The sequence below is a fragment of the Hemitrygon akajei genome, chromosome 2 (assembly GCF_048418815.1).
Source record: "Hemitrygon akajei chromosome 2, sHemAka1.3, whole genome shotgun sequence".
Classification (NCBI taxonomy): domain Eukaryota; kingdom Metazoa; phylum Chordata; class Chondrichthyes; order Myliobatiformes; family Dasyatidae; genus Hemitrygon; species Hemitrygon akajei.
In genome coordinates this window covers 100,485,889-100,512,647 of record NC_133125.1, presented here as the reverse complement: position 1 = coordinate 100,512,647, position 26,759 = coordinate 100,485,889, and the positions used below count along the sequence as shown (strand labels likewise).

The window sequence follows — 26,759 nt, the reverse complement described above, 5'->3', positions numbered from 1 at the left end:
CAGTAGTGAAAGCCAAAAGAAAGCTACTGGCATGATGAAAGAATCCATGAACAATGCCAGAAATGTAGGACCTTCATCGTTGCCCTAAACACTAATGGTGTAACGAGCACTAAGTACTGTGGGTACCACATTTAGTAAAGCCTGCATTAATCACTGCAGAGAAGAGTGTTTTTGACATTTCAGTTGAATCATGAAAACCCTTCAGCAAATTATGAAGTCCTATATACCGAGTCAAAATATGATTAATTACTCTATACGATTTTAATGTAACTAAAATAGGTATTAGTTCTTTTTACTTTTAATTTTAGACAACACAAAACAAATAAAGAGTCAACTGCAGGTTAGCATTTTCTCATTTAAATAAGTGAAAATAAATATAAAAATTGATGCTTACTGTATTATTTACCTTCCCCTCTTCAGTGTTTTGTTGACAAGAACTGTGTACTTCATCTTCTCTCACCAGCTTACCAGGCCAGGAAGGAAATCCCTTTATTTGACTCCAGACCAAGTCACCAACATTAAACGTCCTTGGTCTGTAGTGTATTAATTCATTAGATGGTGAATCTGGAATTCTCAAATCATCATCACTGCTTATGCTTTTAGTGTCTGACGGACTTGGAGCACATCCATTAATGTTTTCTGAATTATAATCTCCATTGTAAATATATTCATGTGCCAAAGCACCTGGCATTCCCTCCAAACTAGCTGACGAACTTGGAGATTGCTCCTCTATGGCAAGTTCCTGTTTGGGGGCCGCCAGCAGCTCAAAGTTCCTGTTCTGTTGAGACCGGTTTCCGTTGATATGTGTGCATCGTTCCACAGTGCTGTCTAGTTTTTCCTTAATGTTAACAATGTGTCTCTTTTGACTATTAAACCTAAAGCTGTCCTCATGAAATCTTTTGTCCAACTGGCAGTTTTTCTGCTGTAATCCTGCATCAGTCTGATCTCCCTGAAAGGAAGGCATCCTTTCTGCTGAAGGGCTGTGATTTACTTGGCCAGAGTGTTCTAGAAACTTCTCACATTTCCACAACGTTGCATCAACTGGCTGTTGTTCAGTTTCCCATTGCTTTTTTGGAGTGTTGCGACCTGGTGATTTGAAGTATTCAAATCCTTCCCCCTCAGCGGTGAATTTTTGCCCAGAATTTTTGCGCAACCTCACTCCTCTGGCATGCCTATTTGCCAGGATATTTTGATTGTTGAGTCGACTGTCATTCTCCATGCTGGAAAGTCTTTTCCCATGAATCACTGCATTGACTGCATTGGAAAGATTCACAGGGTTTGCAATGGAGGCAGTAAAGGCACTCATGGCACTCAGGGCTGGGATGGGGCTCATTTGCGAAGTACTACTCACTGCTGTGGTGATCACAACTTGCATTCCTTTGCTTGCAGCATCCACCACGGCTTTGTATATAGCATCAACGGAGGGGTCGTGAGGACCCACAGTCGGCGCCTGTTCCCTGTCCTGCTTTGCTTGAATCTGTTCTATTCGATGTTGCTCACCAGGAAGCTCATGAAAAGCAGGAGGTGCAGTATGGGAGGCCTCGGGGAGTAATATAGTCCCTGGTTCAGAGTTTACAGGTGCATTTGGAAGTGAGACATCGTGGGCTGGGCTCACCTGGAAGAAATTTAAATCAACTGCAGCATTAGTTTTCAAATATTTGATTACACATGCATTAGGCATATTTTCAACTTTACTAATTAAACCTAAACTTTAGTGAGAACAAGCCATAAAATTGTACTGAGTAATTCTTTCAAAATGTTTAAGACATCTATTTGGAAAAGTTTTATTTTAATAATTACTGTAGTTTTTCTTCAGTCCTAGTTGATCCAAGAAATGATTATTGCTTTGCCCATTTTTTTTTAAAAAGGAGATGGTTTTCAAGTTGCTACTCCATCACAGAATTACAAGACACATCTTTATCAGTACTTCAAGACTAAATTGCTGCAAGAACTCAGAGGGTAAAGCAACATCTGTGGAAGGAAAGGGCCATCAAATGTTCAGGTTAAGACCCTACATCAGAACTGAGAGTGCACAGCAGCAGTTCCTAACCTGGGGACCACAGACCCCTCAGTTAATGGTAAACAAGGTTGGGAACCCCTGATGTAGAGGGAGGACAGCCAGTACACAGAAGAATGGAGACATGGGCTGATAGGTAGTGATGGTGGTAATTTATAGAGAATAAATATTTTGGATATAATTAGATGAGTTGGAGAAGAGGAAATGAAAGGATATTGACAGGCCAGTGAAATGATGGGCAGATGGAGGGAAGCAAAGGGAACAAAGGGTGGGAGATCCTGGGTATAATACGCTGCCAACTACCAATCAGCTTGTGACTGTCAACTAAAAATGTAGAGTTTCAGTGACGGTGCAAAATTGAATAAGAACTATGTAAAATCTACTGTTGAAGGCATGTGTAATAATTTAAATTTTAGAGATGTACATGAAAATATTCTTAAATGTTTTAAAGGAAAGGTGTACATGTACATAGAGAATCTTAACATATACTTTTTGAATTATTATTGAGGGTGGAATGGGTGAGGGGGATTGTCATATCTTAAATATGGGTAACTACTCACGAGATATTATTTGTCTTCAGTTTAGCAATTCAGTAGTAAACAAAAATGTAAAAATTGCAATTGTGGGAAGATTTGAAATAAAAAGTTCTGAAGAAACTGGAATCTCACTCTGACATCTGCGGCCTCCTGCGTTGTTATAATGAGGTGTAGCATAAACTTGAGGAACAGCACCTCATTCTTCCCTCAGGGCACATTTTATCCTGTCATACTCAATATTGAATAATCCAAATTCAGCTAAGTGATCTGAAGTTGGGGAATTTAATAGCTATGTTTGTATGAAGCTTGCCATTTTAGATTTCCTTTCCTCTATTCGTTTTTTTCGTTCATTTGTGTATTTTGGCCAACTGGGCAATCCCTGTAGGTCAGACTACACATCACTCAGACTTCCAACATTAACAACACATTACGCTTAAATGGCTGATTAATAACTAGGTTATTTCAACCTAATACATACATTGCTTTGTTTCACCCACTGCCATCCACCACCATCTCACCTACTTAGACTAACTTGTTTTCACTTTCCCATTTCTGATTAAAGTGGAGTGCAAGTGGTTTACTGTCACATGTACTGAGATACAGTAAAAAGCTTGCCTTGCATACTGATAATACAAATCAAATCATTTCACAGTGCACTGAGCTAAACCATTTTAATGTATATCTATATGTTAACTTGCAACTTTGTTTTTTATATCATTCTTTTTTAAAAAAAAATTTTTAAATTAGTTTTTCAAAACATTTTACAAAATTAAAAACCCCAAATCCCAATGAGGAGCATTAATACAGTGCAAGATTAAGCATACAATAACAATATGCTACAAAGGAAGAGAGTTTAACAAAAAAGCACCTAAATTGAAGACAAGTGAGCTTAGTGTCCTCCCCAAGCCCCACAACACAAGAAAAAAACAACAACAACTCCAGACCAACCACCACACGGTATAAAGAGTATAAGTCCGGACAGTCAAACTCCCAGACTGTAAATACACTTAGTAACAGAGGATAATAATGCCTACTATCAGAAAAAAAAAGGAGCTGAAAGCAAGGGACCGAAAAGAAGAAAAAAAACGAAAAAAAAAAAACCCTAGTCAAGAGGAAGGTTATGAAAGTACTCGATAAAAGGTCCTCAGACCTTATGGAACTTTAGATCCGAATTCAGAACTGAATAATGAATTTTTTCGAGGTCCAAGCAGGCCATAATGTCGTTAAGCCATTGCGCATGAGTGGGCGGGGCAACATCTCTTCATCTAAGGAGGATCAAGAGTTTCGCCAGGAGAGAGGCAAAGGATAGTATTCGGCATTTGGTCGGACCCAGACATAAATCTGTCTCGCCCCAAAAACCGAACAGAGCAATTAAGGGGTTAGGTTCTAGATGCTGATTCAGAATGCCCGATAATGTAGTGAAGACATCTTTCCAGAATTTCTCCAAGCTAGGACAGAACCAGTACATATGGATGAGAGAGGCCACGCCCCTCTTGCATTTATCACAGAGCGGACTAATGCCAGGGTAGAATCGAGATAGTTTAGATTTAGACATATGGGCTCTATGAACAATCTTAAACTGTAAGAGGCAATGGCGAGCACAAAGGGAGGTTGAGTTAACCGATTTGAGAACTGAGTCCCAGCTCTCCTCGGATAAGGAGATATTTAAATCCTGCTCCCAGGCCATTTTAATTTTATCCACAGGGGCCCATCGTAAGGCTGCTAATTTATCTCGGATAATTGAAATTAAACCTTTACCTAGTGGATTAATGGAAAGAAATAGGTCCATAGCATTTTCGCAGGCATTTCAGGAAAGTTAGGAATTAAAGGAGCAGTAAAGTGTCGGATTTGGAGATATCTGAAAAAGTGAGCGTTAGGCAGGTTGAACTTAACGGAGAGCTGCTGAAAAGAAGCGAAGCGATTATCAATGAAGAGATCTTCAAAATGTCTAATGGAATGCTGAATCGTACATAGTAGGTAAAAAAAGGTGATTATGTGCGACAGGGCTAGAAACGGAAAACCCCTGGAAACCATAGCATTTCCTGAACTGAGCCCATATACGCAAAGTGTGTCTAACCAGAGGATTAGCTATTGATCTGGGCAGACTGCTAGGGAGTGCAGAGCCAAGAAGTGCAGATATAGATAATTCTTTAGTGGAGCTCAACTCCATTGCCACCCAGTTAGGGCACTCGGGTTGACCGTGGAAGAAAGACCAGAAGGCAGCACAACGTATATTAGCTGCCCAGTAATATAAGCGAAAGTTAGGTAAAGCCATGCCACCCTCTTTTTTTAGATTTTTGGAGGTGGATTTTATTAATTCTAGAGCGCTTATTCTGCCACAGATATGACAAAATAATAGAGTCTAAGGAATCAAAAAAAGATTTAGGAATAAAAATTGGGATAGATTGAAACAAGTATAAAAATTTGGGGAGAACATACATTTTAACAACATTAATACGACCTACCAAGGACATAGATAGAGGTGACCATTGTACCAGACTCTCTTTTATAGCATATGAAAGATTGACAAAGTTTTCACGAAAGAGATCTTTAAACTTCCTTGTGACTGTAATTCCAAGATAAGTAAATTGATTATGGACTACTTTAAAACGGAGATCACAAAATATTACTTCTTGTGCTTCTTTATTAATTGGGAAAAGTTCACTCTTATGTAAGTTGAGTTTATAGCCAGAGATCTGGCTAAACTGGCCAAGAAGTGAAAACATTAGAGGTAAGGATGTAGACGGATTTGAGAGAAAGAGTAATAAGTCATCAGCATAGAGAGAAACGTTATGCTCAACACCCCCTCTCCAAATCCCGGTCAATTCAGGACAATTTCGAAATGCTATCGCCAGAGGTTCTATAGCCAAATCAAAGAGAAAGGGACTTAAGGGGCATCCCTGACGGGTGCCACGTTTGAGATTAAATACTTGGGATTTCTGAAAATTAGTTAGAACAGAAGCAGTAGGACACAGGTACAGCAATTGGATCCAAGAGATGAAACTTTGGCCGAGGTCAAATTTTTCTAAGACTGCAAAAAGGTAGTTCCACTCTATACGGTCAAATGCTTTCTCCGCATCAAGGGAGATAACACATTCAGGAGTCCCAGTTGGAACTGAGTATAAAATATTAAATAGACGCCGAATGTTAAAAAAAGGGAGACGGTTTTTAATAAAGCCTGTTTGGTCATCAGAGATAATGGACGGAATAACGGTTTCTAATCTATGAGCCAACACTTTAGCTAAGATCTTTACATCAACATTGAGCAGAGAGATCGGCCTGTACGAGGAACACTCTGTTGGGTCTTTGCCCTTTTTTAAAAGAAGAATAATAGATGCCTCATTGAAAGAGGGTGGCAATTTGCCGTAGTTAAACGAGTCAGATAATACTGAAAGTAACTGAGGGGAAAGAAGTGAGGAGAATGATTTATAAAATTCCACAGGGAACCCATCAGGTCCAGGAGATTTCCCTGAGGACAGTGCAGAAATTGCAAAAGATATTTCTTCTGGTGATATAGGCGCATTGAGTTTGGCTTTGAAATCAGATGAAAGTGAGGGGATGTTCAGATTCTGTAAAAATTGATCCACAGAGATATTGTCATTCAGGGATTCAGAGGAATAAAGCCGAGAATAAAAATTTTTAAATGCGTCATTAATTTCTAAATGATCCGATGTAAAGTCTCCGTTCTCCTTCCGGATCTTTGTAATATGTTGTTTGGCTTTGGAACGCCTCAGCTGATTGGCTAGGAATTTACCAGACTTATCCCCATGAATGTAAATGCGGCTCTTGCTTTCAAGAAGTTGGCGTTCGACGGGTTGAGTGGACAGAAGGTTAAATTTAGTTTGGAGTTCAACGCGCTTCTTATATAATTCAGGGTTCTTAGTTTGGGCATATATTTGATCCAAATCTTTAATCTGGTTAATGAGGTCTGCTCGATCTGCACGGGATCTTCTATTGAGATTTGCTGTGTAAGAGATTATTTGACCCCTCAGATATGCTTTCATGGCATCCCAGACAATCTGGGATGGCACTTCAGGTGATGTATTAGTGTTAAAATAAAAGGTTATCTAGTCCTTAATAAATTTTACGAAATCATCATCCGATAGAAAAGTTGAATCGAACCGCCAGTGTTTGTTCCTCTGAGGGAGACCAGGAAAGTTCAGAGAGAGGGTAATTGGGGCATGGTCAGAGATCAGTATACTCTGATAGTCACAAGAGTGGGCAAATGGGATAAGTTGGTTATCAAGTAAGAAATAGTCAATTCTGGTGAAGGTATGGTGAACATGTGAGAAAAAAGAATAATCTCTCTCCGTAGGATGGAGGAAACGCCATATATCAGAGATACCAAAATTAGAGAGAAACGATTGAATAGCTAAGGCAGATTTAGTAGGTGATCTGGTAACAGAGGACGATCGGTCCAGTTTAGGATCCAACCAACAGTTGAAGTCACCACCCAATATAAGAGAGTATGAGTTTAAGTCTGGTAGTGAGGAAAAAAACCGTTCAAAAAAGTTAACATCATCAAAGTTGGGGGCATACAGGTTTGCTAGTGCAACTCTAATGTTATATAGTTTACCAGAAACAATAATAAAACGGCCATTTGTATCAGATATTTTATTATGGAGTTCAAAAGGAATATTTGAGTTAATAAGAATGGAAACTCCCCTAGCTTTAGCGGCAAAGGATGAATGAAAATGCTGACCCGCCCACTTTGACAGAAGCCGGGAGTTATCAGAGCAACGAATATGAATTTCTTGGAGGAAAGCAATGTCAGCTTTGAGTTGTTTAATATGTGAGAATACCTTCCTCCTTTTAACAGGGTGGTTCAGTCCCTTTACATTCCAGCTCACGAATTTAAGTGCACTAGCCATTATCAAATACTAATGCATAAAAGGCAGCAGGCATATAAAAAATCAAGCAGTACAATAGCAGTCTGGAAGCAGAGATGTAAACATAGATTCGTAAGGTCAAAATATAAACATGTCCTAAGCAATAAAGAGATGTTGGAACTGGAAAATCCACCCCACCCGCACAACCCAAAACTAGATGGCTACCAAAACAAGTAGCTAGCTCTACCAAAAAAATTAACCCAAATACAACTTCCAGATCTGTGTCATTAACAACAGTTCCGTATAAATACTATAGCAAATAATAACTAGTTTATGCACTAGAAAACATAACTACAGATTAGAACACCTTCTGCAGAAATATACCACTTAATACAGAGAAAATCGGAAGAAAACCAAAACTAACCTACCCGCGAAAAATTATAGAAGAATAAAGTAAGAGAAAGGGGAAAAAAAGGTAAGAAGGAAAAAAAAAAGAAGAGGAAGGGGAAAATTATAAATTCAAGACGAGTATTTATCAACCATTTACAGAGAAGGGAGAGAAAAATTCAGAGATTAGAAAAAGGGTGAAGAAAAGAAAAAGATAAAATAAATAAGTATTTAAAGCAATGGAAAAATAAATCAGCTGTTGAACTGTGAACCGACAAACAGGGAGGGTCGAACCTCCAAAACAAGTTAGAGTTAGTTGTAGAACTCTGTAGGTAAAGTTATACAAGAATAAAAATAGGTTACACACACACGAAATCCCGGGAGAGATTGTCAACAGCCCTTAAAGTTTCAATGAATAATGTCTGAGTGATTCAAGTGAATTCCGAGTCCAGAGAAAGTAATTTTACTACGAGGAGTACTTATCCACCATTTTAGGAGGTCCGATCAGATTCCGAAGATGACTGGATAGCCGGAAGACTTGCCACAAATGCTTCAGCTTCCTTTGCTGATTTGAACTACTTGAATTCCCCGGTATTAAGCTTGATTCGTAGATCAGCAGGATTACGAAGGGAAGGTTTGAAACCATGATCAAAAAGCACTTTCATTACGCCTTTAAACTCAGCGCGCATCATTAAGGTCTGGGGTGCAAAATCTTCCACAAAGCGAATGGTTGTATCCTGGTAAGAAAAAGTACCTCTGCGACGCGCCTCCACAATCAGACTGTGTTTTACCTGGTATTGATGGAAACACAAGACTACTGGTCGCGGACGGGAGCCCAGAATTCCGGGGGGAATGTAAACTCTGTGTGCCCGTTCGAGCTCGGACGGCTTCGGAAGCAAATCTTTCCCGAATAACTGACAGAGAAACTTGGCGAAAAACTTCACGGTTGATCCCTTTTCAGTTGCCTCTGGTAATCCCAGAATTCTGAGGTTGCAGCGTCTGCTGCGATTTTCGAGATCCACCATTTTGGAAAGAAGTTTATTAGATTTTTCCTCTAAGCTGGAACAGAGAGTCTCCAAGTATCGAACACGACTTTCTAAATCTTCAGAAGTCGAATCGATGCGAGATAAGTGTTCAGCATGTTTGTCCACTTTATCGTTGATCCGATCCAGTTTGTCTTCTAACTGTTTGAAAGCGGTTTTAAATTCCTTTAAGATTTCGTCTCGGAGCTTTCCCAGCGCAACCAGCGTCTCGTCTGACGCAGTCATAGCTTCTTTTCTCCCGGATTTAGAACTCTTGCTAGACATTGTAAGTTAGATATATTCACAGGCAAGTAAGAGATACCGAAATAATTCCTAACTAAGGTTTAAAGAAATGGAGACATTTAGTGCAAAGGTAGCGACAGTAACGGAACAAAAGTTCGGAGCAGCTGAACAATCGCCATCTTATCAGAAGTCCTTTTTTATATCATTCTTTACATCATTGCTGCATGTCACACCCTGACCAACACACCACAGCAAATTCCCACTACATGTAAATATGGTCAATAAAAGTTGACCCTTGACAAGATAATAACAATGCTGAATAAAATGAAACAGCTACAGAGAAAGTGCAAAGCAACTAAATAATGTACAAGATCATAATGAAGTAGACTGTGAGATCAATGGTCCATTTTAACGTGCTAGTGAACCATTTAATAGTCTTATAACAGTGGGGCAGAAGCTGTCCTTAAACCTGGCAGTATGTCCATTCAGGCTTTTGTATCTTCTGGCTGATGGAGGAGGGGAGAAGAGAGAACGCCCAGTGTGGGTAGGGCTTCTGTGACGTGCTGAACTGTTATCAGTTACTTACTGGCACAAGCAAAGCAGCTGACATACCAAGCCATCATGCATCCAGATAGAATGCTTTCTATGGCTCATTGATAGAAGTTGGTAAGGATCAATTTATTTAGCTTATTGAGGGAGTAGAGGTATTGGTGAGCTTTCTTGGTCATGGAGTCTACGCAATTTGGTCAGGACAGATTATTAGTGGAATTAACTCTTAGTAACTTGAAGCTCTCAGCCTCAACTTCATTGATATAGAGATGATGATGTGCAGTGCCCTTTTCTGATGTCAATGTCCAGCTGACGTTGAAGGAAAGGTTGAAAGCTCTGAGGGGCTTCAACCCGAACCATTCTCTCTACCCACAGATGGTGCCTGATCTGCTGAGTTTTGACCAGCTTTTGTTTTCATGTCAGCAATTCAGTAATTATGTGTAAGATTAGAAGATAACATGCAAACTACTTACCTGAAAGTTTTGAAAAACACATGCCATGGGGTTTAGAGGGTTGCTTGGGCCCGAAAGTGAAGAGTGACCCTGAAACCCCTGAAGACCCTGAGTCCCTTGCAGACCTTGCAAAAGTTGATGATTAGTCTGAGGAAGCATTTGATTGGTGTTGATCAAGGTCTGGAGATGGCTTAACTGTGGGTTGTTCAAAGTATTGTTGAATGAACTCGGATCACCTGGATATAATAAAATATAAACATGATTAAGTAGTGAAATCTACAAGCATTGGCTGCACAATTCTGAAACAAATACACAAGTAATCAATTAAAGAAAAACAGATTAAAAAGTCAACTTGGCTTTGTAGTAACAACATTACAGACAAATTAAGAACAATTAATCAAAGTATAATCTTCTGATCCCTGTGTTCACTGGGAAGCTGTGCTGATTGATCATACTCTCAACAGTAAAAAAAAATTGATTAAATTCACCATGCACATAGGAAGGCTATCAATGAAAGGCTTTAATGTGAATTACATCTTTCAGGGATTCAAAACATGGAGAACACTCAATGAATGAAGTACATGGTATCATTTAGTAATTAAGAACTGAATTTAACAATGTTAATTTAACACTGAATTTGTCCTTTCATTTCAGGTATGATGGTTTCTACCAATAAGTTAATTCAAGAACATTAGTTAATTTTTCAATAGATTTAAAATAATTTAGGTAGTTCTATTTCCAGTGATTAGTTTGAAGGGATTCTGTTTCTGGATTAAACTCACAATAAGCATTATTGACAGTGTCGAAGGATACTTCAAGACATTCAGCAATAACTCTGGGACTACTGGTACAAATAAATGTGAAAGACAAGCTCTAATCCTCCTAAAGCTCATATTAAAAATCAGAACATAAATGAAGACCAAACAACAGACACAAAACGCTGAAGGAACTCAGTAGGTCAGGTAGTGGGCGAAGACTCTTCTTCAGGGCTGGAAGGGGTGGGGGGGGGGGGTGGGTGTGGAAGGAGGACTAGCTAGGCAGTGAGAGGTGAAGCCTGGAGGGTGGAAACAGTAAAGGGCTGGTGAAGGAGAAATCTGATAGGAGAGAAGAGAGGACAATGGGGGGAAAGGAGGAGGAGGGACACCGGGGAGGGAAAAAATTTACACCGGGGAGAAATTGATGTTCATGCTATCAGGTAAGAGGCTACCCAGATGGAATACGAGGTGCTGCTCCTCCACCCTAAGAGAGGCCTCATCATGGTAAAAGACTATGCCATGGACTGACATGTCCGAATGGGAATGGGGATAGGAATTAAAATATTTGGCCATTGACAAATTCCACTTTTGTTGGATAAAGCGGAGTTACTCAACAAAGGCTGTGAAATATCTCCTTTGCTTTATTTCCCAATCATATTATAAGGATATGAAAAGAGGGTACAAGAATTATCGACTGCTGACTGTTTGAATTGTACAGCTTGAAAATCAAGACAGATGTACTTAAGTTATGAGCGGACAAAAAAAAAAAAATCGGGAAAGAGAGGTCAATGAGTCAAATCTTGAAAAAATTACCAAGGTTGATGATATCATTGGTGGCTACTGTAACATGCCAGTTAAGATCAAATATCCATTACCCCAAAATATCATAAAGCTCACCATCAAAAAAGGTAGACACCACTCTGCACAACGTTTGCAGGCTGTCTTAACTATCACAGAAAATAACTCTGGCACTCACCCTACTTATCCTACAATCTTGCTGCTTTGAAATCAGTTTCTGAAATTTTGAAACACTGCATATCCATAAGGCCAGTTTTACAAAATAAATATTTATAAGCATCTACAAAAATCTAAATTTATGCATCTATCAATTTGATATCTACTACCAAGCACCACCTGACAAAGTGGTCAAAAATCAGATTATACTCAAGTTTCTGTATAATCAAAGTTTAAGTTCCCAATTCAACTTTCCATACAAATCTCACAAATTATGAGAACCTGAACTGCTTTCTTTGTAATTCTATCAAATTATTCTTTTCTTCTCCATTGTATTTAATGGTTGTAGTCTAAACTGGCTCTCTGGGTACTTCCCTGATCTTGCTTCACACTGGAATGCTTTGTTCAATACAATGGCTCTAATTTGGTTTATTAAATGAGGAAGTTCTCAAAACTCTCAGAATTAGTGCTCTAGCTCAGAAGCTTGCTACATTAAACACCTTCAGACGTTCAATAAATAATTTAGATAATTTCAAATCAGCACAAACTCTATTCAATTCCTCTGAACTTTACTGAAATATTTATGCATTATATTAATAGGACACAAGAGTTTTTGAGCAAAACAATACTTCAGCAGTTTCCAAATAATTTGAGAACTGAAGATAGTTCAAGCTCAACCTTTTCTCGCTGGAATGAAGGAGGATGAGAGGTGACTTGATTGACGTGTACAAGATGATAAGAGGCGTAGATTAAGTAGATAGCCACTTTTTCCCATGGTAGAAATGGCTAAAGAGGGGGCCAAACTTAAGGTGGCTGGAGAAAAGTATAGGGGATATCAGAAGTAAACCTTTATACCTTACTTTGAAAGTGATGAGTGTATGAAACACGCTGCTATGAGTTGTAGTAGAGACAGACACATTAGGGGCACTCTAAATAGGCACATTGATGAAAGAAAAATGGAGGGCTATGTAGGAGGCAAGGGTTAGACTGATCTCAAGAGTTGGTTAAATGGTCAACACAGCATTATGGTCTGAAAGGCCTGTACTGTATTGGTCTATATTCTATATTCCTCCTGTTGCTCTATTAGCTTACACCATCAAAAAAGTCTTTTAATAAACCTTTACATCCGTGCAAAGGAAATATGACTTCAAACTACAGGAGATAAATAGAAATGATAAATGATTGCATTTGGGAGGAAGAGAAAGAGGTGCATGGGCTATCGCAATACATTGGATTTAGTTATGAAGCTGAGGGAATTAAAAGGCCAGAGTTTTGGTCAAGGGTATTTGGAGTCAAGACATAGAGTAAAGTCTGAAGGTAACAAAGGTATATATGAATACTTCAGCATAAGGGCAGAGGAAGGAACAAAAGTTATAATGATGGAATAAGTCAGAAACTCGCCTGAAATGAAAACACAGATACTGTGGGCAATTTTAAATTAACCTAAAACAGTTCCTGGGTCCAAAGATATATACAAGACTTAAAGGTTTACTTAAAGTGAAATGTGATTCTTGTAAGAATAACAGACATGCACCCTGATAACAGAACAGTGCACAGTTCCAATGTGGCAATGCAGGGATGGGGGGATGTTTCCCCTGGCTGACGAGTCAAGTTCCAGAACACATCAAATAAAGGTTATTTAAGACTAAGATGAGGAGAATTGGCATCACTTAGCTTCGGAATTTTCTATACTAGGTGGTAGTGGAAACCAAGTCATGTTCATTTTAAACAGATTGATAAATATCTGGGCATTAAACAAATTGTTAGATAAGGACACAGTCCTGGAAAATGGTATTGTGATGGAACATTTCCATAAGCTTGAATAATGCTCAAAAGTGTTGTTTGCTCTGCTTCCATTTCTTAAGTTTCACGTTGTATTTAGGGACAGAAAAGAAACTAACATTAATACTTCCAACCAAAAGTGGAAGTAAGGAATTCTATTGACATGGACTAAGTTGGGAAAAAACATCAGAAAAAACAGAAAAAGGTAATATCTAAAAGGTCAAAAGCAGCAGATCAGACACAGCAGGACGATTTTGTGAAAAGGTAATCATTTAACTCACTAAGACAAGACAGTTTAAATGTCGTGACCATTATGGAAACCTGATTAGGGAAGACTTTATTTAGAAGCTGTGGTGAATGCAGGCTGATTGAGAGTGACATCATATTCAAAAATCTGGGAGATGAAAAGATTGTAATTTGAATTAGATAGGTATTTCAAAAGATTTTCTTGTCATCTATCCTGCTGCCAGTAACAGCTGGGTGCAAGAGGTGAGTTTTTAAATGGGATGAGTTTTGAGAATACTTGAAGAGAAGAAAGTGTCCATAACAGGTGGAAGGAAAATGAATGGGTATAAGACACATTTTCCCCATGTAAATCTGGAATACAGTTTAGTTATGCAGAGGAGAAAATGCCCAAATATGATCTGGTCAGATCTTATGTTTAGCTAATTCCACTATGCACAAGAGATGCTCAAGGTTGCACCACTTGAATCCCGTTGAGCAAAAATGGGGATTGCATTCAACCAATAGAACATGACTGGGTAAGAGTAATAAACTTATATTCTCAAGTGAAAGCACTGACAAGAGAACTGATCACAGCAATATCATTGTCAATGAATTAGACAGAAAAGTTAGAGATAACAAAGTGTATGATACAATTAATCAATCCACTACAACCTCTTCTGATATATAGTTTTCTTTGATAACATTCTAAAAATTAAACAGCCATTTCTAGATTTCATTCATCTTTTAAGTGCTATCAAAATATTCACTAAAATTAGTAAATCATGAACTTCAACTGACTGCAGCACCATGTAAATATTAGTTAATGTGACATACATTAACATAATTTCCTAAAATTAAACTTATTATCCTGCAGCTCTCAAGGTTCAATTTCCATTATTAACCACCTTCCCCATTTCAAATCCACTTGCACCTACTTCCAATCAGGATTATATGAAATTATCTGACATTTAGGAACTTACAAAGTCAGCAATGGGCTACTGAAAATATCAATCTATCTCACAAATGACTTCATTCTTCCACTTGTTAATGTACTCTAGAACAACCCAATTCCAATCCAGTGGCTTTAAAATTGTAAATTTGTTGTAAAATTGCTAATTTGGCAGAGATCAACTTGCAAAGCAAAATCTGTAATATTGATGTTTGAAATTAATATGGCAACATTATAATCTGAATTGCTTATATTATTATTTGAAAGAAAACAATCAAAATGGTAAAAAAACTGGATCAAAGACAGAACTTTTTAAAACGTTTTTAAAATTGCAAATTATTGCATAAGGACACAAGGAAGCTAGGAGAGCAATCCCACTGGTAGTCTTATTTCCCTGCACTTATTCCCTCTGACATGCCCAACAGTAACCCTAAGATTCTTTTTGTCATGAATGTTTAGTAAGGGATAATTTACTGGGGGCAATTAACCTACCAGCACATCTTTAAAATGTGGAAGGAAACCCACATGGTCACAGAAATTGCCAGCTGTACGTAGACAAAATCCTACGTCAGAATTGAACCTGGGTCTCTGAAGTAGTGAGACAGCAGTACTAATTGCTGTGTTATTGTTCTGCCAATAGCATGTAACATATTAATTTTTAGAATTATGTTGAATGCAATTGAGGAGTGTTTGTTGCAGTTTAAGAATTTGTAAAAAAGGGTGGAATGATTTTGACCAGACAAGGAACAAATATGGAACGCTTCACAAATTTGATCACCATTTACTTGATTGTTCATTCTAGTATCAATCCAAGCACAAGGATTATGTGGTGTTAAGATAATATGAAGACAACACAAAGTTCTTGAAGACATTTATAATTGAACTGGAGCAATGAAGCAAGCAAACAATAATAGCCAATCACTAAATACCTGCAGTGGTATTTTGGAAGAATGGCTTGTCCAGAAATTGATGATAAATGCAAAAATTGGCAAGAAGTGTTTGAATTCTTCAGTTGGTGCTTAGTGGTTCCAAGGTTTGATTTATAGACTAGATCAATGCAACGGAAAGGGACATATAACTATTATAGGCTAGTAAGGGACAAGACATGACAGATTCTAGAAAGCATAAACTTAACATGACACAAAAAGAATTAGCCTCTAATACAATTTCCTCATATGAACATTTTGTTGATATTGTCCAGTTGAAACAGATTTTGTAACAATCTCTTACAGGATCCCATATTCACAAGTGCAATTAATACTTCACTAACTTGTCATTTTCTTAATACTTCTGAATGCAGATTATCCATACAAATTATCCGCCACTTTAAAGCTTTCATGTTTGTCAATTTCAACTTGATCTGTCACATCTTGAAATCCTATTTTTGATTCATGCAACTTTTCTTTCACCACCTGTCAGAAGGTGGGGGGGGGGGAAGAGAGAGAGAGGGAGAGGGAGAGGGAGAGGGAGAGGGAGAGGGAGAGGGAGAGAGAGATTGTTTCATTCAGGTGCACTGCTCTTTGGCCGCCGTCCTTCCATGAAAGATTTTATCTCCTGATGGTATCCTCTCTTTGCTGGCACATTGCTGGAGCAGTTGCCTACCACAAAATGACTTCTGGTGAGAGAGCCTGGACTACTTAATCAGCAAGCTATTTCATCAGCAATCAGGACCAGAACATTTAGTTGAGCATTTTTCATTCTGGTGGGGTAGACTTCTTGGCAATTTTTGCATTTATCATCAATTTCTGGACGAGCCATTCTTCCAAAATACCACTGCAGGTATTCAGTGATAGGCTCTTGTTGTTTGCTTACTTCATTGCTCCAGTTCAATTGCAAATATCTTCAAGAACTTTGTGTTGTCTTCAAATTATCTAATGGAGCTAAACAACTAATGAAATAATGAAGAACCCTAAGCATTCTTTCCATCTATGTTTCAGCATGATATAGATGATGCATTTATCCACAAAGCCATTTCAGAAAATAGAATTTATTAACAACCTAGTTTATATAATTCTAGCAATAATTCGCACTTGCTCAATGGGTGAATTTAAGTAAACATACTTGATTGGAGCATTGTCAAAACGATTTGACAGAGTTACATAAGGATATAAAAACAAAGGCCAGCAGAAGTTTCATTGAGGAATTAGGTTTTAGCAGCATCCTAGAGAAGAAAATCATTACTAAAGCAGATTAGGATGTTATTCCAGTATTCAGTGTCTTAGCAGTGGTGGAACATTTAAAATTAGAGTCATGCAAAAAGGCCAAAATGTGCAGGAGCATGAATATCCCCCAAATCTTAAGTTTGGAGATGGGGGTGTAGATGGAAGAGCCTTGGACTTGAATTCTCATATTTTCCCCTGTAAGACACTGCTCAACAAGAAGCTATGTTCAATACATAGGAAAGGAGAGCTAAACTGCTCCAAAAATTGCAGCCAGCTTTTAATGATGTATAATAGAGAGCATACTGACAATAGAATGACAGTATGGTACTGTAGCTGGAAGCTCACAAAGCACACCAACAGGTGATTAGGACAGCTCAGCACATCATTGGGATTCAACTACTAGACCTGGAGACAATCTGCAACTCTCGATGTCTACAGTGCGTTTGTAACATATTTAAAGACCCATCCCATCCCAGACACTATTTGTTCAATCTCCAGCCATGTGGTAGGAGATACTGAGGCATCGTAGCCAAGACAGTAAGACTGAAAAACAGTTTCTTCCTGAGGTCTGTAGTGCAGCTGAATAATCTGACTTGCCAATGACCTTTAACTGTTATGGACTATCGAAGTTACTCACTGCATGAAAATAAGAATCAGAATCAGATTTATTATCACCAGCACGTGAAATGAAATTTGTTAACACTGCAGCAGTTCAATGCAATACATAATCTAACAGAGATAAAAATAATAAACAAATAAATCAATTATGTATATTGAATAGATTATTAAATGTGCAAAAACAGAAATACTGTACATTTAAAAAAAAGTGAGATAGTGTCCAAAGATTCAATGTTCATTTAGGAATCAGACGGCAGAGAGGAAGAAGCTGTTCCTGAGTTGCTGAGTGTGCGCCTTCAGGCTTCTGTACCTCCTACCCGATGGCAACAGTGAGAAAAGGGCATGCACTGGGTGCTGGAGGTCCTTAATAATGGATACTGCCTTTCTGAGACACTGCTCCCTAAAGATGTTCTGGCTACTTTGTAGGCTAGTACCCATGGTGGAGCTGACTAGATTTACAACCTTCTGCAGCTTCTTTCGGTCCTGTGTAGTAGCCCCTCCATACCTGTCATAATGCTCTCCACAGTACAACTATAAATTTTTGAGTGTATTTGTTGACATGCCAAATCTCTTCAAACTTCTAATAAAGTATAGCTGCTGTCTTGCCTTCTTTATAACTATATCCATATGTTGGGACCAGGTTAGATCCTCAGAGATCTTGACACCTAAGATCCTGAAGCTGCTCACTCTCTCCACTTCTGAGGATTAGTATGTGTTCCTTCCTCTTACCCTTCCTGAAGTCCACAATCAGCTCTTTCGTCTTACTGATGTTGAGTGCCAGGTTGTTGCTGTGGCACCACTCCACTAGTTGGCATATCCCACTCCTGTACGCTCTCTCATCACCACCTGAGTTTCTACCAACAATGGTTGTACCCTTCAGCAAATTTGTAGATGGTATTTGAGCTATGCCTAGCCACATAGTCGTGTGTATATAGAAAGTAGAGCAGTGGGCTAAGCACACACCCCTGAGATGCACCAGTGTTGCAGTGTTGATCATCAGTGAGGATATGTTATCACCAATCTGCATAGACTGTGGTCTTCCGGTTAGGAAGTCGAGAATCCAATTGCAGATGGAGGTATAGAGGCCCAGGTTCTGCAACTTCTCAATCAGGATTGTGGCAATGATGGTATTAAATGCTGAGCTATGGTTGATGAACAGCATCCTGATGTAGGTGTTTGTGTTGTCCAGGTGGTCTAAAGCCATGCAGAGAGCCACTGACCTATTGTGGTGATAGGCAAATTGCAATGGGTCCAAGTCCTTGCTGAGGCAGGAGTTCAGTCTAGTCACGACCAACCTCTCAAAGCATTTCATCACTGTCGATGTGAGTGCTACCGGGTGATAGTCATTAAGGCAGCCCACATTATTCTTCTTAGGCACTGATATAATTGTTGCCTTTTTGAAACAAGTGGAAACTTCCACCTGTAGCAGGGAGAGGCTGAAAATGTCCTTGAATACTCTCGCTAGTTGGTTGGCACAGGTTTTCAGAGCCTCACCAGGTACTCCATCGGGACCTTCCACCTTGCGAGGGTTCACTCTCTTTAAAGACAGTCTAACATCGGCTCTGAAATGGAGATCACAGGGTCATCAGGTGCAGCAGGGATCTTTACAGCTGTAGTTGTGTTCTCCCTTTCAAAGCGTGCATAAAAGGCACTGAGTTCATCTGGTAGTGAAGCATTGCTGCCATTCATGCTATTGGGTTTCGCTTTGTAGGAAGTAATGTCTTGCAGACCCTGCCAGAGTTGCTGTGCATCCGATGGCACTTCCAACATCATTCGAATTTGTCTCTTCGCCCTTGAAATAGCCGTCCAGAAATCATACCCTGCTTTCTGGTACAGGCCTGGGTTGCCAGACTTTAAAGCCACAGATCGAGCATTCAGCAGACGATGTACCTCCTGGTTCATTCACAGCTTTCGGTCTGGGAATGTACAGCAAGTCTTTGTAGGCACACACCCATCCACACAGGTTTTAATGAAGTCGGTAACAACTGCAGCATACTCATCCAGATTCAACGATGAATTCCTGAATACAGTCCAGTCCACCAATTCAGAGCAGTCCTGTAGGCACTCCTGTGCTTCCCTTGTCCATACTTTCTTGGTCTTCATTGCTGGTGCTGCAGTCTTCATCCTCTGCCTATACTCAGGGAGTAGAAGTACAGCTAGGTGATCAGACTTCCTGAAGTGAGGGTGTGGAATAGCACAGTAGGCATTCTTGATGTTGGTGTAGTGTGTTGTTTCCTCTGGTATTGCAAGTGATCTGTTGATGGTAATTGCTTAGTGATTTTTTTTCAGACTGGCCTGGTTAAAATCTCCCAAAACAATGGTGAAGGTGTTAGGGTGCGCTGTTTCATGCATGTTGGTCCCATTACTCAGATCATCAAAAGCCTGCTTGACTTTGGCCTGAGGTGGAATGTAAACTGCTACCAAAATGACCTCAGAAAACTCCCATGGGAGAGAAAATATGAGAATTTAAAAAAAAATTAAGCCACACTGCATGCATTGTAAAATTTGTTTTGAATGGACTGGAGTAGCACCGCAATCTCGCTGCCTTGAGTAAAGACACTGAAGTTCTATTCTATTCATGCTTATGGGAGGGTACTCTGCCAATTCTCTTTGGCTGCAAGCACAGGGTCAGGAAACTAGAAGATTGCCAATTCTTAGAGTATTAAAAAAGGAGAAAGGAAGAGACTGAATAGTAATATGCCACAATTATCTTCATATGTGAGGAGGGCAAATAATTGGAAAATTCTCAAAGTGAATGCAAGATTACTTAATGTCACACAGGTTCACAAAAACAGCATGAAGTGTTTTGTTTTTCTGACAGGATGGAGTTTATATCATGTACTAGAGTTGCACCATTATTATAAGTCATACGGTACTGAAACAGGCTCTTAGGCCTAACTGGTCTATGATGACCACGATTACCATCTACCTCATTCCATTTACTTGTGTTTGGAAGTACAATCCAAACTTTACTAAGTGGCTTGTAAATGCTCGTGTCCTTAACTCAACCATTTCTTCTAGTTACAACCACCATTTAGGTGAAAACTCAGTTCTGATTAAATCTCTCCCCTCTCACCCTAAACCCACGTACCCTAGTTCTTATTCAAATGGAAGATTAATGGTTATAATTAGCTCCGTGGGTGTACTTGATGCATTCTACATAGGAGAGATTTCAAAAACCTCAATGCCAAGCCCCTGTTAATCGGTGATTTGTACATTAAGTATGCAGATGGCATCAACATTTTCAGTATAATTAATGGATTAATTTGGTGTGGAAATGGAATTCAATCCAAATAATTGTGAGATAATGAATTTAGGGTGGGCAAACGAAGTGACAGGAATCATACAAAAATTATTTCTTCATTAAGAGGCCAGCTGAGTACATACAAAAAACCAGAGCAATATACCTTATATTAAGGGAATCAATAAATATGAGAAACAGGAGTACAAAGAAGACACATGAGATAATAGGTATGAATGATCTTAATGAATAGCAGGCATGTGAGGTTGAATAGCCACCTCATTCATGTCTCTTATTTCTTATGTAAAACACATAAAATGCTGAAGGAGGAACTCAGAACAGGCATCATCTATGGAAAAGGATAAAGAACTGATGTTTTGGGCTGTGACACGTTATCAGGACGAATGACAGGATTAAGTCCTCTGTAACTGCACCCATGGAGAATGTCTTTTTCTTATGTCTTTGCTCATTAGCCTGTCATAAAGTACAAGGATAAAGATCTTGAGAGCCTCGTACCTAGTGTCCTGAAGTTGGCAGATACAAAGATACTTGCCTTTATTGACCAAAACATTATTTATTCAAGCAGGAAAGCCAAGGTGGAACGTTTATATAGTGTACTATATTCATCGCTGCATGGTCAGTTATTGCTCTGGCTATAATGCAATGCAGAAAGAATGCAGGAAAGGTGCTGAAGAGATTAATTAGGTTGTTTCTAGAGGGGAGAATGACAGTTGTAAGGTGAGTTTGATTGGGCTAGTGTACTTTTCTTTCAGATGCTGAGAAGAGATTCAATTAAGGTGTATGAAAGTATAGTCAGCTCATAATGGGTTGACAGGAAGGATTTCAGTAATTAGGGGGCTATTTTAAGAAGTGGCAGAAGAATTATAAAGGGAACTGAGAAAAAATATTTTCCCGACATAATGATGGGGATTTTGTCTAAATAGAAGGTGAAACTAGAAATTTTTATCACGTTTGAAGAGCATCTAAGTGAACACGTGCAGCATCATAACTAAAGGTTACCTAACAAATGGCAATGTCAAAAAGACATGGACTTGATTTGTTGTAGGGTCTCTTGTTTGTCTCAAATATATATCAGTCAAAAAAAGAACAATCTGAAAATGTCAAGAAGCAAAAAGCAATTTCAGCAGTTTAGACTGGATAGAGTTGGGCAATATTACTAAGTACGATAGACGTGCAACTGGAAATTCATTTTGGGAGTCAAATGCAATAGGAGACTGTCCAAGATAAACTTAGTTGTCAAATGGACTAATATGGGCAGCTAAGGATTGGAAGCTGTGTTCTTGTACAATAATTACTTCGGTCTTATTGATATTTAGTTTTAATAAACTTAATATGTTTTTAAATTCATCTCAATGAACTATAGTGTGCAAGAATCTAAAGCTTAATCTTTTATCTTTATAAAAATTTCTCCTTTCATGTTCCCTGCTCTTTGTACCTCAGTAACCTCACATCTGTTGATACTGTGAGATTTTCATTTTCTCTAACAGTTGGCAGTTTTGCTGCCAAGTGAAGCTGCATCTTTTTAGTTGCTGCAATTAGATGCTTTGGATATATTCTTCACAAATTAGGTGAGATAACCCAAACTCACTTCATGTAACTCGTTTTGTCCAAAGACACCAGTAAGTCTACCTGAGCCAAAAATCACACTCATTAATACACTGTTGCATCCAGCTGCAAAAATGTGTACAAGGATTGCTCTACATACATTCCTAAATTTAAAAAGAGCAACAGTTTTGCCTTCAATAGAAAACCATCTCGTTTTATTATTCAGCCATGAGCCCAATTATACACACTTTAATCATCTCACTGATGCTTGCTAGCACAAGATAACCTTACAGTTTTTCCTTCCGAGACCATTGCTCCCTCACATTCCATCTTGTTCCATCCAAAGGCTCCATCTTCTTCCAAATTTAAAATAGGAGACATCTACTAGCATCATTTCAAGGGAGAAGGCTGTAAATATGCAACAGGTCAGGCTATGTCTATTGAAAAGCAGAACTAACTTTTCAGTCACTATTTCGTCAGAACATCATGGGAAATGAAGGGTCTTCAACTTGAAATGATAACTTTCTCTTTCCACAGATGCCACTTGTTCTGTTGAATGCTCCTTTCAATTTTTCTTCATTCAAGATTTTCACTGTTAGTATTTTTTTAAATCTTATTTTCCTCTAACACTATCCAAGCACCTGAAATCCAAAACTGAACATCTCATAAAAAATACTTAAAAGAATTGGCATTGAATAGCCAATATACTTTAGTTTGCCTATAGATTTTCACTCCTCACTCACACTTCTTATAATATATGAAGTAAACTCAAATGGACAAACAATGTTCAATAAAAAGATTGACTTACAGCCATTTTGTCAATGGGTTGGCACCATCTCTATTACCAATGGTTTAGCATGAATTAATTGTTATGGCTGAAGACATTTCTAGTTTTGCTATCATGAACTCTACAATGCTGCAGCAAAGCTAGTGCAAAATGTCCATAGGTATCGCCATGGATTTGGCAATAAAACAATAACCTGCATTTATACTGATCCTTTACGATACAATAATTGCCCCATGGCATTTCAGATATGTCATCATCATTTTGTGCCATGTTGCATGATATAGGCAATCATGGTCTTTCCAAGACAATGATAGCTCTTGGCAAATTTTTCTACAGAAGTTGTTTGCCGTTGCCTTCTTCTGGGCAGTGACTTTACAAGAAAAGTGACATAAGCCACAATCGACACTCTCCAGAGATTGTCTGCTTGGTGTCAGTGGTCACATAACTAGGACTTGTGATATGCACCTGCTGTTCATATGACCATCCACCAGCTGCTCACATGGCTTCAGATGACCCTGATCCGGGGGGCAGGGGATGGCTAAGTAGGTGCTACACCTTGCCGCAAGGGTGACCTGGAGACTAGTGGTGGGAAGGATAAAAAAGTGGGAGATAGACAGCGGAGAGATTTTATTGAAAGTATTCCAACTACGTGAGGACTATTGCAAGGCAATAGCTATGGCAGACAATGGAAGACAAAGGTAGATTTGAAGAGCTGAGATGGTCTAGAATTGTAACACAAGGTGAAAAATGACACAGCTAAGGAAGTAATTAAGCGATTCAAAGAACACAATTTTTTAAAATTGGAATCAGTGAATAAAGGTTAATAGTTAGGACAGTGCAGGAAATGGGGCTGGTTCACTCAAAATTCTGCTGCTCAAGTTTATACAGTAAAAACATGAGCAAGAATAACCTACAAGGCCTGTGCAGAATCCTCAGTCACTGCCATCATGGCAGGTGCTCTATTTCAAATGTACTTTCATACTCTTAATTTTGTTGGCATTCAAAACTTTCAATCTTTGACTTAATATTCTCAACCACTAAGAATCTGTAGCCTTTGGAATAAGAATTATAGGAATTTATTAGTCTCTGTTATGTCCAAACCCTTCCTCCATATTTCTGTTCCCTAATTGTGGATTCTCCAGATAAAGGAAGCAGCTTCTCAGATCGCATGCACTTCAAAGACAGAATTGAATACAGGTCTGACCCAGGCAAAATCTTCTCACAGGATAACATCTGGCAAGCAATATGATGAAACTGCTTTGTACCACCTCCCAAACAAATATATTCTCCCAGGTATTGAGACAAAACTGCTTATTGTACTCCACTATAATTTCAAATTGCTCTGCAAAAACAAAACAAAATGCAGTTCCTTGTTTGCCTTCTCCAACATTGTGAATTATAGAAGATTCAAAAGATATGGATACAAGTTATGCTAGAAACAATTTGGAATAGTTCTGCTGAGAGCAATATTTATAGAAGTAATATGCATTTATTAAAACCAACAATGTTTGCAACTTGACTAAGAAAAAGATAATTACTGCGCTAGACTGGGGAAGTTTTTTTTATTTTAGGAATACATCGCGGATTAGGCCTTCCCAGCCCTTTGAGCCATGCCGCCTCAGCAACCCCCGACAAATCCAATTAACCCTAACCTAATCACAGGAAAATTTACAATGACCAATTAACCTATTAAGGTATTTGGACTGTGGAGGAAATTGGAGCAAATAGTTTGCTATATTAATCCACAAACAGATTTAAAGTATACTCATTGATGTATATTGTACTGTAGAAAATAATAATTTTTTATTGCTAAATTCAATACATTACAACACCAATTCAGCAAGTTTTAATTGATTGAGGGACAAGTTTCCATGTTTAAAAAGCAAAGCTGCAGCAGACAAAAAAACATCAGTTTACTTCCATGGTTGGTTTAACTGTTTGGATTTGTTGTCAATTATTTTTCTTGCTGCAGAACAAATAATATTTACAGCTCTTTGCTAGCCATGGTAATGGCAGTACACATGTTTAAGAAAAATAGGTTGGAAGCAAAACAGAACATATCACCACATAATTTTAAAACAGTCATCAATGAGAAGACATCAGTGCATTTTGCCAGGAAAGCAAAACCTGAGGCAATATGACTGTGGATGAAAATTTAATACATTTTCATTAATCAAGGTCCTATAGTCAATAAGTGCTGCAAGTGGAAGTGGTTTTTGAAAAAAAAACATCTAAAATATATGTCTGAGAACAAGTAGATATCCATTATACTCCTCTAATAAACACTTACAATACATTACTAATATTTACAGTACTGTGTAAAAGTCTTAGGCACCTTAGATTTTTTAAAATATGGTTTCAGATGGTATGGTCTCCAGAGCCCTGATCTTAATATCACTGAGGATTACCTGGAGAGACAGAAGCAAGTGAGACAGCCAAAGACTGCAGAACCGTGCCAAGTTCTGCAAGATGCTTGGAGCAACCTACCAACTGATTTTCTTATATATCTGCATGACAGTGTACCTAAGAGAATTGTTGCATTTTTAAAGACAAAGGGTGGTCAAACCATACACTGCTTTGATTTAGTTTTTTTTAAACCATTCACTGCACTTTAGAGTAAAAGTTCTTGATATTTAGGAACTTAGCTTTGATCATCTTTGACAGAATCTTCGCTTTACATAATTTTATTTACATGTGCCTAATACTTTGGTATAGTACTGTAGGTAGCCAAAGCAGTACAACAAATCCCTTTTACTCGTACAATAATTCTGACTTCAAATTGTTTGGATAGTGCATTAAGATCATCAAAATGTTTTGGATCATAAAATGAAAGCTACATTATTTAACACATTCGAAAGACAGTGTACTTTTAAATTTGAGAGTGTTGCCACTTGCATATTATTTCAAAAACTCAATTACATTTCAGTTTTGTTAAGTACAGACACAAGGGCAGACGTTAGAAAGGCTTTTGTTAACTATATTTCAAGGGAAAACGTTAGCTGAAAACTAAATAAGTCAAAAATTCTATTTATCATTCATGGCAATTCATTGAAAAGCAGATGCACATTAGACCAAAAATAAATTTCTTGAAAATGCCAAGTCCCTCTGTTCTTAACCTTAGCTCATAATTTTGTGTCCAAGTAACAGTGAGGTTCATCATTGAGCAAATGCTACAGCTAATTGGGTGAAAAACTATGTGAAGTAAACATGGAGATCCAGTGTTTCTCACTGAGATACCATACAGTGTGTGTGAAAATGACAACAATTAGTTTAGCTAACTTCTAATATATATTGAGTAATACAAGATATGGTCCATGCTTGTCACATCTACACCTAGTCGGAAAAGCAGCAAGATTCTATAATTAAATCCAGAATAGTCATTAAGTTATCTTAATGATCCCAGTTAAATCCTCCCAATTTACACCAAATGTCACAAATGTGGTGTAGCATTTCTTAAGGTTAAAATATGATATTTAGCATTAACCCCTGCTTCTTTTCATGCTTATTTCAGTCTTTATTAATATCACATTGAAATTATTTTAATTTTTATTGTCATGCCTTGTGCTAGCTATTTTGGAACCCATTACTCTGACTGTCTGAGGATATCCAACTACTGTTCTTGGTCACTCAGATGCTATATACCCTATTTCACTTGCTCTCAAATCAGTAGTTCACAGTGCAAAAT

At 38.3% G+C, this 26,759-nt stretch overlaps 1 protein-coding gene across 8 annotated transcripts in view; it reads right to left on the bottom strand.

Moving 5' to 3' along the window:
* mbd5 (methyl-CpG binding domain protein 5) overlaps positions 1–26,759 on the bottom strand; it is a 233,351-nt gene that overhangs the window by 41,991 nt on the left and 164,601 nt on the right. For 7 of the 8 annotated variants that reach the window (XM_073026059.1, XM_073026122.1, XM_073026079.1 and 4 more), the window contains 2 exons: positions 10,057–10,271; positions 395–1,615 (listed from right to left, as the gene is read on the bottom strand). In XM_073026059.1, coding sequence (XP_072882160.1) covers positions 395–1,615; positions 10,057–10,271 — 1,436 coding nt within the window. The remainder of the gene's footprint in view (positions 1–394; positions 1,616–10,056; positions 10,272–26,759) is intronic. The other variant, XM_073026115.1, reaches the window with a different exon arrangement.